The following is a 15,507-nucleotide window of genomic DNA, read 5'->3' on the forward strand; positions in this document are numbered from 1 at the left end:
TTATAAGCATTATTTGTTGAACAACTCTGTGAGCATATCTATCTGCTGGGATAACAATTAAATGTACTTCTTTTGTTTTAGAAAAGTAATGAGTTAATGATACATCCCTAGATGTGTATCATTTTTCTTTGGTCATGTTCACCCCATGAACCTCTCATGTACCTCCCTTCTGACCCCTGTTATCACCCCACATTTTTCTTGTGAAAAGAATCTTTTCTTCTGCACACTTATGTTTTCTATAGTAATGCGATGATGTATACAGTGTCTCAATAAAGAAAATTCCTCACTTAAAAATCTACATACATCAATTATCCCCTTAACATTAAGGCTATCCTAACATTTCTTCAGATTATCTGTAACTCTTCTGGGAGTAAAGCGGATTTGTAAGTATAATCAATATCAAACTTTTAATTTATTTCTATTTACTCTATAAATTTCATGATATCATTTGATAACATTGTCCCACACTTGATAACTGTTTTTAATACCTCTTTACATAAGGTAAACTGTTTTTAAAATCCTTTTATAAAACTTACTGTAAATGATTGATAACTTTTCAGTTTGCAAGATGTCATTCACCGTATAATATCATATTGCAAAGACATCAATGAGAATTGAATAAGTCAAATCAGTAATTACTTAATTTTTTAAAAAAATCACAAAATTAGAAGAGGGAGATATAAGTAAGTGAAGCAATAATAGTTCCCCTTGTATTTCCCCAGACAAGAACCGCAATGACTGACACAATAACCAACACAACAGAATACATGGAATTCTTGCTCATGGGATATCCAGATGAACAGGTGCTGCAGACATTGTGTGCCACACTTTTCTTCTTGATTTACCTGGGAGCACTAGTGGGAAACTTCCTCATTATCACCATTACTACTATAGACCAGCATCTCCAGTCCCCTATGTATTTCTTTCTGAAGAATTTGTCCCTGATTGATATCTGTTATATTTCTGTCACTGTTCCCAAATCCATCATGAACTCTGTGACTAACACCCATTCCATCTCCTTCCTGGGATGTGTTTTACAAGTTTTCTGTGTAATATTTTTGGCAGGCACTGAATTTGCCTTGCTTTTGGTGATGTCCTATGACCGCTATGCTGCCATTTGCTTTCCTCTACACTATGAGGCCATAATGAATAAAGAAGCCTGTGTTCAGATGGTGGCAGCAGCATGGCTCAGTGGATGTGTCTATGGGTCTGTTCATGCCACAGGAACATTCTCTGTCCATTTCTGTGGTCCAAATGTAGTGTATCAATTCTTCTGTGATATCCCATCACTTCTTAGACTTGCTTGTTTTGGAGACCAAATTCTAGAATATGTGTTTATTATTACTAGCTGTTGTTTTGCCTTCATGTGTTTTATATTGATGGTTATTTCCTATGTTCACATTTTCACTATAATCCTAAGAATTCCTTCTATACAAGGAAGGTTTAAAATTTTCTCTACCTGTATACCCCATCTTACTGTGGTGACCTTATTTCTCTCTTCTGGATTTGTTGCATATTTAGGCTCAGCAGTAAAATCCCCATCATCACTGAATCTCTTTATGTCAGTGTTTTACTCTCTGTTACCTCCCAGCCTGAATCCTGTGATTTATAGCTTTAGAAATTCAGATGTAAAAGTGGCCCTACATAACATTTTTGGTGAAAAAATGACCACACGCTTCTAAATCTTGAAAATATTAGCTACTATGAAACAAACTATATAAAATTATCTGGTAATCCAAACCTGTAATAAAATTATTTGGTATATGCTTTGGTATCTTACTCTAAAAAAAATTCAATTTATATTATTAAGTGGGACTGAACATTAAAGGAATTTCAGATTATAAATTCAGGGAAAATCTTCCAAATATTATGTCTATATCAATAGATTATAGGTTTAGAATAATATGTTTCAATTCATAGCCATATATTTACCAACACCAGTCTCATTAAATTTGGTTTTCTTTTTTGTTAATGTATATCAAATATAAATATTTTATGATATATTCTTTTAGCCAGTTTCCTAATTTTATCAGTTAAAATAAAAGTTCCTAGAGTGAAGAAATCCTAGAATATTTTTCTTCTTTGATTTTTTAAAATGGGAAATATATCAAATGAATTTGAGATGAGGTTTCTTGAAGGGGTGGGGAAACCGGGAAAGGGGATAACATTTGAAATGTAAATAAAGAAAGTATCCAATAATAAAACAAATATGTTTTAGGTTATAAACTTGTAAATACAGTATTTTACTGATATTTCTAAGAATTGTGCCTGGGGTATGTTGATAATAATTGGCAAAGGCCAATCAAATAATGATAGTATTAAGAGTACTAATAGTATAGTTTTTACATAAAGTGGAGTGAAAGATTGCAGAATTTTGTCTGTTTGTAGAACATGATCTTAGTATTTTTAACTGTCAATATTCAACAAAAAGAATAATCATTTTAAGATATATTTCATTGTTGTGTCTCCATTTTAATTTCTGATTTTATTAATTTGGATACTGTCTCTGTGCCCTCTGGCTTATCTGGCTAAGGGTTTATCTATCTTGTTGATTTTCTCAAAGAACCCGCTCCTGGTTTGGTTGATTCTTTGTATAGTTCTTTTTGTTTCTATTTGGTTGATTTCGCCCTGAGTTTGATTATTTCCTGATGTTTACACCTCTTGGGTGTATTTGCTTCTTTTTGTTCTAAAGCTTTCAGGTGTGCTGTCAAACTGCTAGTGTAAGCTCTTTTCTTTCCTTTTCTTTTCTTTTCTTTTCTTTTCTCTTCTCTTCTCTTCTTTTCTTTTCTTTTTTTTGAAATTTTTTATTAGATATTTTCTTCATTTACATTTCAAATGCTATCCCAAAAGTCCCCTATACCCTCCCTCCGCCCTGCTCCCCTACCCACCCATCCCACTTCTTGGCCCTGGCACTCCCCTGTACAGGCACATATAAAGTTTGCAAGACCAAGGGGCCTCTCTTCTTCTGGGTGTTGTGGGACTGGCTGCAGAGTTCACACCCAAGGTCTGCTCAGGGCAGTAGCCCAGACCAGAAGGATCTAGTGCTACTGGTTGGGCAGAGTTCCTGGGTGACTGGGTCCCGCTGGTCCCTGTAACTTCCAGTGTTGGGGCAGATGTTGTGTCCTCCTCACCTCTGATCCTATCTAGAATTTTTTAAATCAAAAGAATGAAATGTCACATTAGAAAGTGCTTGTGTATAAATCTGTCAGTCAAGAAATTATTTCATTGAATCTTTAGATTGCTTTTTTGGGTAAGATGTCCATTTTTACTGTTAAGCCTGAAGATCCATGAGCATGGGAGAGCTTTCCATCTTCAGAGGTCTTCTTTGATTTCTTTCTTCTGAGACTTGAAGTTCTTGTGATACAGATCTTTCACTTGCTTGGTTAGAGTCACACCAAAATATTTTGTATTATTTTTGACTATTGTGAAGGGTGTTGTTTCCCTAATTTCTTTCTCAGCCCATTTATCCTTCATGTAGTGGAGGGCTACTGATTTGTTAGAGTTAATTTTATATCTAGACACTTTGCTGAAGTTGCTTATCAGCCATAGGAGTTCTCTGGTAGAATTTTTTGGGTCACTTATGTATACTATCATATCATCCACAAATAGATATCTTGACTTCCTCCTTCTCAATTTGTATCCTTTTATCTTCTTTTGTTGTCTAATTGTCCTAGCTAGAACTTCAACTACTATATTGAATAAATAGGAGGAGAATGGGCAGTCTTCCTTGTCCCTGATTTTAGTGGGATTGCTTTAAGTTTTTCTAAATCCATTACAGAATTTGAACTTTGTTATGCACATCCATACAATTCTACATACATATAGTTCAGTTATATGTACATAATGTAAGTAAAATAATATGCGTTTCTTTGTTTTATTTATTTTTATTTTATTTTTGTTGAGTATTTTATTTATTTACTTTTCAAATGTTGTCTCCTTCCCAGTCTCCCATCCACAAACCCCCATCCCATCTCCCTCCCCTTTGCCTCTAAGAGAGTGCTCCCCTACCCACCCACTCCCACCTCACCCCTCTAGCATCCCCCTTTGATGGGGCAACAAGTCTCCACAGGACCAAGAGCCTTCCCTCCCATTGATGCCAGATAAGATAATCTTCTGCTATATATGTAGTAGGAGTTATGGACCCTCTCATGTATACTTTTTGGTTGGTAGTTTAGTCCCTAGGAACTCTGAGGGGTCTGGTTAGTTGATATTATTGTTCTTCCTATGGGATTGCTATCCAGTTCAGCTCCTTTAGTTCTTCCCCTAACTCTTCCATTGGGATACCCAGGTTCAGTCAGTGATTGGCTGTGAGTATCTGCATTTGTCTTAGTTGGGTGCTGGTAGAACCTCTTAGAGGACAGCCATATGAGCTCCTGTCTGCATGCATTTCTTGCCATCAGAAAGTGTCAGGGTCTGGTGTCTGCAGATGCGATGGATCCCAAGGTGGGCTGGTCCCTGGATGGCCCTTCCTTCAGTTTCTGCTCCATTTTTTTTTGTCCCTGCATTTCCTTTAGACAAGAACAATTCTGAGTTAAAATTTTTGAGATGAGTGGGTGGCCCCATTCCTCAACTGGGGGGCCATGCCTATCTACCGGAGGTGGTCTCTTCAGGTTCTATCTCCCCTCTGTTGGGTATTTTGTCTAACGTCATCCTCATTGGGTCCTGGGACCCTCTCACATACCTGGTGTCTGGGACTTTCTTGGTTTCCCTCTGTTCCTCCCCACCCCCACTACATATTTCTATTCATTCTCTTGGTCCTCTGGACTTTCCTCCTATCTCTTCCCGAACCCAATCCTGCCTCTTCTTTCCCTCCCTTTTCCCCTCCCCCTCCTCTCTCCCACCCAGGTCCCTCCCTCCCTTTACCTCCCATGATTATTTTGTTCCCCCTTCTAAGTGACATTGAAGCATCCATACTTTAGCCTTCCTTCTTGTTAAGCTTCAAATAGTTTGTGAGTTGTATCATGGATATTCTGAGATTTTGGACTAATATCCACCTATCAGCAAGTACATACCATGTAGTTCTTTTGGGTCTGAGTTACATCATTCAGGATGTTTTCTAGTTCCATCCAATTGCCTGCAAAATTCATGAAGTCGTCATTTTTAATAGCTGAGTGGTATTCCACTGTCTAAATGTCGCACATTTTCTGTATCCATTCCTCTGTTGAAGGACATCTGGGTTCTTTCCAACTTCTGACTATTATAAATAAGGCTGCTATGAACATAGTGGAGCAAGTGTTCTTTTTATATGTTGGAACATCTTTTGGGTATATGCCCAGGAGTGTATAGCTGGGTCTTCAAGTAGAACTACTTCCAATTTTCTGAGGAACCCCAAGATTGATTCAACTGGTGGCCTGCATGTAGAAAAATGCAAATTGATCCATTCTTATCTCCTTGTACAAATTTCAAGTCCAAGTGGATCAAGGACCTCCACATAAAACCAGAAATGCTAAATCTAATAGAAGAGAAAGTGGAAAAGAGCCTTGAACACATCAGCATAGGAGGAATTTTCCTGAAGAGAACACCAAGAATTCAGGATCTAAGATCAATAATTGACAAATGGGATCTCATAAAACCAAAAAGCTTCAGTAAGGCAAAGGACACTGTCAATAGGACAAATAGGCAACCTACAGATTAGGAAAAGATCCTTACCAACCCTACATCTGATAGAGAGCTAATATCCAAAATATACAAAGAACTCAAGAGTTAGACTCCAGAAACACCCCCCCCAAAAAAAAACCAATTTAAAAATGGAGTACAGAGCTAAACAAAGAATTCTTGAATGGAAGAGAATCACTTAAAGAAATGTTCAACATACTTAGCTATCAGGGTAATGAAAATCAAAACAACCCTGAGATTCCGCCTTATACCAATCAGAATGGCTAAGATAAAAAACTTAGGTGACAGCAGATGCTGATGAGGATATGAAGAAAGGGCAACACTCCCCCACTGCTGGTGGGGTTGCAAGCTGATAAACCACTTTGGAAATAATATGTATTTCAATAAAATGTTAGAAAATGTGAAGGCAAATATCAAACTACATAAAAGTTGTTTGGGTTTTTATTCTAATTTCACTCTAAATGACATTAGCTTTTTTATGTTTCAAGTTCTTAATTTTCATTTATATAATTTTAAAATTATGGACTTGCAGGAATTTTCATAAAAGCAACTATTTTATTGTATGTTACACAAGTTAACATATGACATGTTTTCAGAAATTATTAAGTGGTATGGGTATAAGTTGTCCCTATAATAAGTCAGAATGTTTATTCCTTTCCTGCTATTTCTTATTTAATTATAACAAAAACACAATCTGAAATACATCACAAAACATAACAGCAATATTTCCCTGCCTTGATGTTTTAGTTAGTCACAGAAAGCCAGACACCTGACCAGTATTGGGAAGTGATTCATATATGTCCACACTGTCTTAGATCATAGTTCTGGGGTAGTATCAGGTAAATTTTTCATTTAAATTTTTCATTTTTGAAGCTTATAAGCATAGATTACTATTTTTAAAAATAGGTGTTATTGTTTGAATTTGGTTTTGTTTTGCTTTCAAATCTTTACTCTAGAACTTCCTTGTGCCACTTTTCCAGTTGCCTGAGCGATCAAACTCTTCTTGTTAAAACAGAACCTTAGGGAATAAATCTCTGATGACCAACACCATGGGAGCTATATATTCTTTATTCCTATCTCCTGAAAAATTGGGCTGTGGAAATTTTGTGTGTGCATAATTTACTGCAGAGTTGAAGAGGAACTCAAGGCTCAGCTAGAAAGGGAAGGAAAGATACTACATATCTAGGTGAGGTCTATCTATTTTATAGAAAATATAACGTTTTCTCAAAGACACTGTGACCAATTATATTAAGTATATTTGAATTTTAGTTAAATAGATGAAGATTCTGAATCAATCATACTTTTCTGAGAATAACAATTGATTCATGAACATAACAGGCATCAATCCAAATTCATTGGAGAAGCAATGTACCCTAAACTATTAATAACTATAAAACTGAGATTGTGCTTACTATATGCCAGGAATCTGCACAAAACTTTCACCTATAAAATGCTTTAGACTTTACAGTGAACCATCACTTTTAATATCCACACCCAACAGGTTAAGCTACCAGGAAAGTGGTCATATTAAGGCCAGGGTTTTTGACACCAGGGCCTTATTATACCAGATATTAGTACACTGAACTCTTTCTCTGTTTCATATCACTACTTTGAATATTAGAGATTCCTAGTAATAAGCAAATTGGAAAACAATAGCCAAAATTTTTCAAAATTGTAAATACCCCATGCATACAAATACCTACCTCATAAATGCACAGCTTCATCACTTATTGTTTTAAAATTTGGTATCTCACTATACAACAAAATCTCAATTTACTGAAGTACAAGTGTTCCTTTAGAGAGGATACTAAATTAAATTAAGTTTTATGTGGTATTTGTATAATAGCTCATGAAGAAGTGTGTATCAGAGATAGAAAAAGTAAGAGAAAAATAATTTAACAAGAGAGCACATAAATTACAATAAAAGATCTAATTTTATAAGAAGAATATATTACTTGATTTATTTTGTCTTATAGCTTAACAAAAATTCATTAGTTTGTCTAGAATGTATCCAATAAATTTTTTATAGAGTGGATAGTACCTCTCATGATATACACAGCATATTTCATGGATCCCGTGAATATATCATGTTACCTTATAAAAGGAGATTTTCAGACACAGTCCTGAAGAATATGGAAATGAGATTATTGTGACCTATCTAAAAGAATATAGTGTCATCATAAGGGACCTTATAAGAATTAATAGGATGAACAGATACAAAACATGAAAGACAAAAGGCCAGAGACCAGAAAGGTCAGAAAGAGTGTATATGTTAAGCCAACTTAGGAAATAGAAGACGCCACATACCCAGCAATATAAGGTGTTTTTAGAAGTGGAGATTTCTCCTTTAGATCTTTAAAAGGGAAAAAGGACAGTGTGTGGCACTGAGGCTCATTCTATAGTCATGTCTCCTAGAAAGATAGAGGTTTTTGTCTGAAGCTTTTAAATCTAATATATGTTGTAGCATAAGTAAGAAATTAAATATTGAAACGTGGGACTATAGGTGAAGTTATTTTGCACAGTACTTATGACTTTTCAACATGTCCATAGTGTACTCAATATACCAATTCTTAAAATGTATAACTGAATCAATAATTATGTCTCATGTATCCTCATGTCTGTCGTGTTCTCTTTTTATGTTCCTGGGGATTTAATTTAGAACCTTGGGACTACTATACAAACACTTTATCACCGAGCTATACCTGTAGCTCTTATTTTTGCAGTTTGATTTTGAGACTTATCCATATTTTTATGAATTAAGAATAAAGTAATTGCATGATTTGAAATACCTCATAGTTTCATGTCCTTTGCATTGCTAAGACAAGGTGAGCATAATATTGATGTATTCATAGATGCTGATTCTTTGTATTCCTATACTTATGTATTTCCAATTCCTTTCTCCTGCAGCTGTACTTATTCCAATTTTTCATGGCATATGGAACACAGTAGACCAATGTTATAAACAGAATGATTCTAATGCTATACAAAAGTCTATAATTTAACTTAATCCTGTAGGTAGTAAAGTGTGAAATTTTTCTTCTTCTTGTATATCCTCTTTCTTTTCCATCCTCTCTGGTTATAAAATGACAAATTTTACACGTGTCTCAGAGTTTATTCTACTTGGATTCAGAGGAGGTCCTGGTATACAAATGTTGCTATTTCTGATTTTTTTATTTTTGTATGTTATAGCAGTGGTGGGGAATTTTGGCATGATTATAATTATCAGGATGGATGCACACCTCCATACTCCTATGTATGCCTTCCTCCAGAGCCTTTCCTTTTTGGACATCTGCTATTCTTCCACAATTGCTCCTAGAGCTCTGATAAACTGCTTGAAACAGGATCATACAATATCCTTTAGTGGGTGTGCCACACAATTCTTTTTTTTGTCTCTTTTTGGTACCACAGAAGCATTTCTCCTGGCTGCCATGGCCTATGACCGCTTCATTGCTATCTGTAACCCTCTTCTATACTCTGTGAGTATGTCCCACTGGGTCTGTGGATTGTTGGTATCAGGGTCCTATTCATGGGGTGCAGTGAATGCTGTCACGCAAACCACAATGACCTTCACTTTGACTTTTTGTGGGTCCAATGAGATCAATGACTTCTTCTGTGACGTCCCACCACTCTTATCCCTCTCATGTTCAGACACTTTTATAAACCAGCTGGTTCTTCTTGCTTTATGTGGTTCCATTATTGTCAGTACCTTCTTGACTGTTTTTGTCTCATACATCTATATCATTTCAACAATATTGAAGATCCGCACAGTGCAGGGACGACAGAAAGCTTTCTCCACGTGTGCCTCCCACTTGATTGGTGTCTGCTTGTTTTTTGGTACTGTTTTCTTCATGTATGCACAGCCCAGTGCTGTCTCCTCCATGGAGCAGAGCAAAGTGGTGTCTATCTTCTACACTATTGTCATTCCCATGTTGAACCCCCTCATATACAGCCTGAGGAACAAAGATGTCAAACAAGCACTGAAGAGAAGCAAGCAGAGATTTTGTTCCTGATTCTCTGGATGTAGGTCTCGCAAAGTAACCTGGACTTCACGCCAATTCATTGTTACTCTCATGATTTATACTCTAGTAGTGGTTCTTTTTTTTTTTTTTGAAGTCTTTAAGAAAGAGAATATATTTTATTTTTATATATTTATCAATAAATGAAATCATGCTGATGATTTGCTGATGAGAAATAAGATGTAAACTGGGAAAATGGATAATTGCTTTGGTATGTGTTTATTTTGCCTCATATACAGGAGCCTAATCAAATTTCATCATAAAAATGATTATACAATCAGAAAATATTTATCTTGAATGTGACTCATGAAGTAGTAAAACAGATCTTTCCAAAACTGAAGAAACTCAAATGCTTCAATACAAACAAACTACTTAGCAATATATAAATTAATTATTGGTATTTAATATTAAAATTAATAATAAATTAGACAAAATTCATTGATAAAATGTTTTGAGCAGCTTTTGCAGATTCTAATTAACACATAATCTATCAATTCATTCAATTGAAGTATTAGAATACGTTATGTTTTAACACATGTGTATACTTGTATTATCATCTCATAGTGAAGATAACAAGTGTGCACTCTGCCATACATTTCCTTAGAAAGTCTTTATAATGCTTTCCCACTTTGCTTATGAGATGATGCTTCACCCTGGATAAGCTTTTATCTATTTTTTTGTCATGTAGATAAGCTTGCTTTTCCACATAATGGGGCTTAGAAGGGTTGTGGATCTCTTAACTATTTTGATATCTATCTAGCTCATATAATTATAATTCATTCATGGGTAACATCACATGATATTAAGGTATTATATGAGTATACTACAATTTGCTCATCCATTTATGTGTTGATAAATATTTGAGCTGTTTCATTTGAGGGCTACTATAAACATAGCTGTTATGGATATTTTTATGAATGTATGTATATATATATATATATATGGAGAGAGAGAGGAGCAGATTCTTTATCTGAAATAAATACCTGGAAGTTAGTACATATTTCTTTGTTTTGAAATTGTTGCAATGTTCCATTAACAGTTCACATTTTTACTGTGTGTTTCAAATCTCTGCATTTCCATTAGCATATGGTATTTTCTCCCTTTTTTATGTAAACTTTTTTTTTTTACTAAATTTGTAATGGTGTCTCATTTTCATTTAAGCTGCATTTGCTAAACTATAAATGATGCCCAAAATATTTTATATGCTTACTTTTTATCTGTATATTTTGGTTTATGATGTGTCTATTTTAAGTCTTATGAACACTTACCCACACTTGGAAGCTACTTTTTATTACTGGCCCTGGAATACAGACACATCTTTAGTTCACACCCTTAATCCCAAACGTGAATGTAAAGTCAGTTTCATAGAAGGAAACAGCCATGGTTGAAAGTGACTTCTATCTGAGGGTCAGACAAAGTGATGAATCAGAGGAAGGTTTGACAAAATTTTTCAGAGATATATCCAACTCTCACAAGAAGAGACAGGAAGGAAATGATACTTAAAGAGCAGTGCAGGAAGAGAGAGTCAGTCAGTTCTGTTAAATCAGTTGAGTTCAGTGCAATGTAGTCAGTTGGGAGTGAGCGCAGTGAGTGCAGTGAGAGTGCAGTGAGAGTGCAGTGAGAGTGCAGTATGAGTGCAGTGTGAGTGCAGTGAGTGCAGTGAGTGCAGTGAGAGTGCAGTGTGAGTGCAGTGTGAGTGCAGTGAGTGCAGTGTGAGTGCAGTGTGAGTTCAGTGAGCGCAGTGAGCACAGTGCGGTGCAGCTGAGTTTGTTCATGAAGTCAAGCAGTTCAGGTCAGCAGAGGCAGTTGAAGTCAGAGAATAAGAAAGAGCCAGAAGACTAGAACAAATTGCCAGAGTTAGTTTGAGACCAAACAGAGCAATTTACTGAGAAACCAGATTGAACCAGTAAGCTTGGAAAGGAGTTTCAGCCAGAATAGCTGCGATGAACCAGCCAGGCAGAGTTCAGAAACAACTAGAAAAGGTGAGCTTATTCAGCAACAAGTCTCAGAGGCTGAGAACATTCTAGGCCTAGATTAGATTGTACAGAGGTTAGAAGTTTCCAGGACTAGGCCTAGGTTAGCAGACTGAGGCAGTAATCCTCTAAGACAATTACATCTGGAGAATAAAAGTTATATTTACAATATCCTTTATGAAATATGAGGATTAAGATATTTTCTCAGGATGTAGCTTGTCATTTCATTATTTTAACCATTGGAATCTAAGAGTCACCCTACAACCCACACAAACACCAATCTCAGTCAGATAGGGCTGGTTTATTGAATGAACACTCTAACACTGATTGATCAGGGCCATAGCTCAGAATTTGGGGCTGAAGCTACAACCACAAACATTCCTCAGGGCCAGCTCATAAAGAAAAACCACTCAAGCTCATGTGCAGGTGCAGGAAGTGCTGCCTGGTGGTCAACTCAGACTCAAGCTATTTTGGCTAGCTATTCAGAACAGTTCTAACTGACCTTTATTCTGATTGGTCCTAAGTGGAGCTTACAGTTGTCAGATTTCTACGAAAACCTCATAACATATAGAACATAACAGGGTATGTGGTCAGCATGACCCTGCTCTGAGATGAGTTATTTTTCTGTGGCAATGACTGGCCGGCATATTATAGCAGCATGAAATAGCTAGCAGGCTTGGAAAAAAAATGGCTACAGCTATTCTGGGGGTGGAGGGACAGACCTCAACATTACAACACCCTTATAAGAATAGAAGTCTAAAAGTTTGGAGCTGTGACGAAAGGATGGACCATCTAGAGACTGCCATATCCGGGGATCCATCCTATAATCAGCTTCCAAACGCTGACACCATTGCATACACTAGCAAAATTTTGCTGAAAGGACCCAGATGTAGCTGTCTCTTGTGAGACTATGCCGGGGCCTGGCAAACACAGAAGTGGATGCTCACAGTCAGCTATTGGATGGATCACAGGGCCCCCAATGGAGAAGCTGGAGAGAGTACCCAAGGAGCTAAAGGGATCTGCAATCCTATAGGTGGGACAACAATATGAACTAACCAGTACCCCCTGGAGCTCGTGTCTCTAGCTGCATATGTATCAGAAGATGGCCTAGTTGGCCATCAGTGGAAAGAGAGGCCCATTAGTCGTGCAAACTTTATATGCCTCACTACAAGGGAATGCCAGGGCCAAGAAGTGAGAGTGGATGGGTGGGGGAGTGGGTTGCGGAGCGTGTTGGGGACTTTTGGGATAGCATTGGAAATGTAAATGAAATAAATACCCAATAAAAAAAGAAAAAAATAGAAGTCTAATTAAATGCAGTGCACTAATTTGTTCATGTATGTATTGTTCTTCCATTGCCTTATATAAAAGACTTTTGCTGCCGACCCGCTGGTACATTCTTACAATCTGAAACTCAGAAAGCTGAGGTTATGAATTTGAAGTTAGGCTGGTCTCAAAAATGAGATGTAACTTTAAAGAGGTCTTTGCTCAATTCAAAATCACTAAAACTTCCTACTATTTTTTACAGGTTTATAGCTTCATGTTGATAGCTGGTTCCAAAATAATTTTATGTTTTAATTTTAAATTAAAATTTAATTTTGTGAATCTAGCTCAAAATTTCACTTTTTGTGTGACTTTAAATGTTCCTAAATTATTTATGGAAACTTGAATTATTTTTTTTCTACTGAATTATTTTTGGACTTATTTCTTAATGTTGGTTATCTCTATAAGAATAAAGGGTTTATTTCCAGGAGATTTTTTACTATGTTCTGCTAATGTATTTGTCTGTTTTTACACTACTACACATTGTAGTTTTGATTTTTAGGAGACTTCGGTTAAATAAAACGATAGACAATAGCAGCTTCCATTCCAGAATGGAAGCTGGCACATAATTCATAATTTCCTTTAACTATGAGGTTTATTAAAACAAAAGGACTCCAGGTCCATGGTATGGCCTCAAGGTGTAAGAGAGAGCATTAAAAAGAAACAATACAATATATGGATATCTAAATATGGTAGGGCCTTAAATAGAAGGAGAGACTTTCCTTTAAGGTCTGGAGAGAGTTAACAAGAACAAGAGAGAGAGTGACATTGAAAGGAGTGGTGAGCCTTTAATCCCAGCACTCAGGAGGCAAAGGCAGGCAGATTTCTGAGTTTGAGGCCAGCCTGGTCTACAAATTGAGTTCCAGGACAGCCAGGGCTATACAGAGAAACCCTGTCTTGAAAAAAAAAAACAAAAAATAAAATAAAATAAATATTTTAAAAGATCCTGCCTCAAAACAAACAATAGATATTAATCCCATTTTATAGAGAGGACTAAAAAGCTGAATCAGTTTGCTAAGCTAAAGAGTCTGAGGCAAGCAGAATAATATCCCAAACAAAATGTCTGCACCTTAATCCACAGAAAGTGTGAAAATGCTGTGTTAAAATCTAAAATTGTAGAATTAACTAAGGTCACTTATCAGTTGAGCTTGAAATGGGGAGATTTATGCAATCATGATGAATACAGCCCAACACAAAATCATAAACTTACTTAAACATTATAAAAGTATTCTGTAATATTTATTTATTTATTAAAAGTATTCTGTAATATGTATGTACGTATGTATGTATGTATTTATAGATTGCAGACTGACTGCGTGTTTCTCACATTGTGTCACAATAGCCAAACGCTGGACACAATACTATCACATGAGTCCTTATTCTTGAGAGGAAGAAGCTACATAAACAAAAAGATCATGTCGGAGATATAAACATTAAGAGAAAAGGCAGAAATCTATGCTAATAATTTGCTGTTTTCACATAAACTAAATTTGTGACAAGTTGATTTAACAGAAAATGAATACGGAGTCCAGCTCTACCACCACTGTGCAAAAAGAAAATCTGCTAAATGCTTTTGTTAAGAATTGTTCTGGAAGTCTATTGGAGAACTTTGAACAACAACTCAAAAAAAAAAAAAAAAAAGCTTCTCGTGACTGGTGTTGAGTTTTTTGTTGTTTTTTTTTAATTTTTTAAAAAAATTTTGGCATTTATGATTTTATTATTTGTTAACTAAAAAAGAAACATAATCTTTAAACACTTGAGATGTCTGTCTCAACCTCAAAGTAGGTTTTGAAAATGACAATTGTACACCCCTGGCAATGAGCAAAGAGGCACCTTGTTTGTGGTGTTGATCTTATATCAGTCAGGGGCAGAGCAGATGGCAGATGGCAGTCCTTTGTTCATCCTAGCTTGATGCCTGGCTTGGTGGCCAAAGCTGTTTCATGCCTAGGGCACAGAAAGAAAGAAAGAAAGAAAGAAAGAAAGAAAGAAAGAAAGAAAGAAAGAAAGAAAGAAAGAAAGAAAGAAAGAAAGAAAGAAAGAAAGAAAGAAAGAAAGAAAGAAAGAAAGAAAGAAAATGACAATTGTAAGATTTAGAGTTTTCTCTTACATGGGTTAGTTAAAATAAACATCTTGAAAAAGCCGAGGGAGAATTGTCAGCCCAGATAAGAAGTTTTCAATTAAACTATACATGTATATTTATATACAGACTTCCATTATTATAGTTTTTAAACATTGTTAATTAATAGTATGATCTCATGACTTTTTCAGATATATTTACTACTATTTTTCCATCCTCCTTCTGTATTTCTCTCTGTGTGTCTCTCTTTCTGTGTCTCTCTCTAATTAGAGGCCTCAGTTTTCCATTTTTTTGATCAGATCACTTGTACGATGGTATGTTTCTCTCTATTGCTTCTCCACTCCCTGTCTTAGCAATGGTCCCTTTTTACATTTCTTGTTTGTGTAGTTACTACAAAATATGTACTCACATCTGAAGATTTAAAGCTAGGTGACTCCAATAGGAAAGAGAAAATTTTACATTTGTCTTTCTGGGTCTTGGTTACCTCACTCAATATGGTCTTTCC

The 15,507-nt window shown here is 35.9% G+C and overlaps 1 protein-coding gene, 1 non-coding gene and 1 pseudogene across 2 annotated transcripts; all 3 read left to right on the forward strand.

Annotated features, from left to right (window-relative positions):
• Olfr465-ps1 (olfactory receptor 465, pseudogene 1) lies at window positions 735–1,682 on the forward strand (annotated as a pseudogene).
• Window positions 8,700–9,626, forward strand: Olfr466 (olfactory receptor 466). Its single transcript, NM_146819.2, has one exon. The coding sequence runs from the start codon at window positions 8,700–8,702 to the stop codon at window positions 9,624–9,626; it is 927 nt and encodes a 308-aa protein (NP_667030.2).
• A 5,105-nt stretch (window positions 9,627–14,731) lies between these two features.
• Window positions 14,732–14,882, forward strand: Gm24130. The gene has a single exon (XR_003950729.1). It is a non-coding gene; the product is annotated as a small nucleolar RNA SNORA48 (small nucleolar RNA).
• The last annotated feature ends 625 nt before the right edge of the window (window positions 14,883–15,507 follow it).

The sequence above is a fragment of the Mus musculus genome, chromosome 13 (assembly GCF_000001635.26).
Source record: "Mus musculus strain C57BL/6J chromosome 13, GRCm38.p6 C57BL/6J".
Lineage (NCBI taxonomy): Eukaryota > Metazoa > Chordata > Mammalia > Rodentia > Muridae > Mus > Mus musculus.

Excerpts from the sequence above, each read along its gene's own strand:
- Olfr466 (NM_146819.2), top strand. The coding sequence starts at position 8,700 with ATGACAAATTTTACACGTGTCTCAGAGTTTATTCTACTTGGATTCAGA.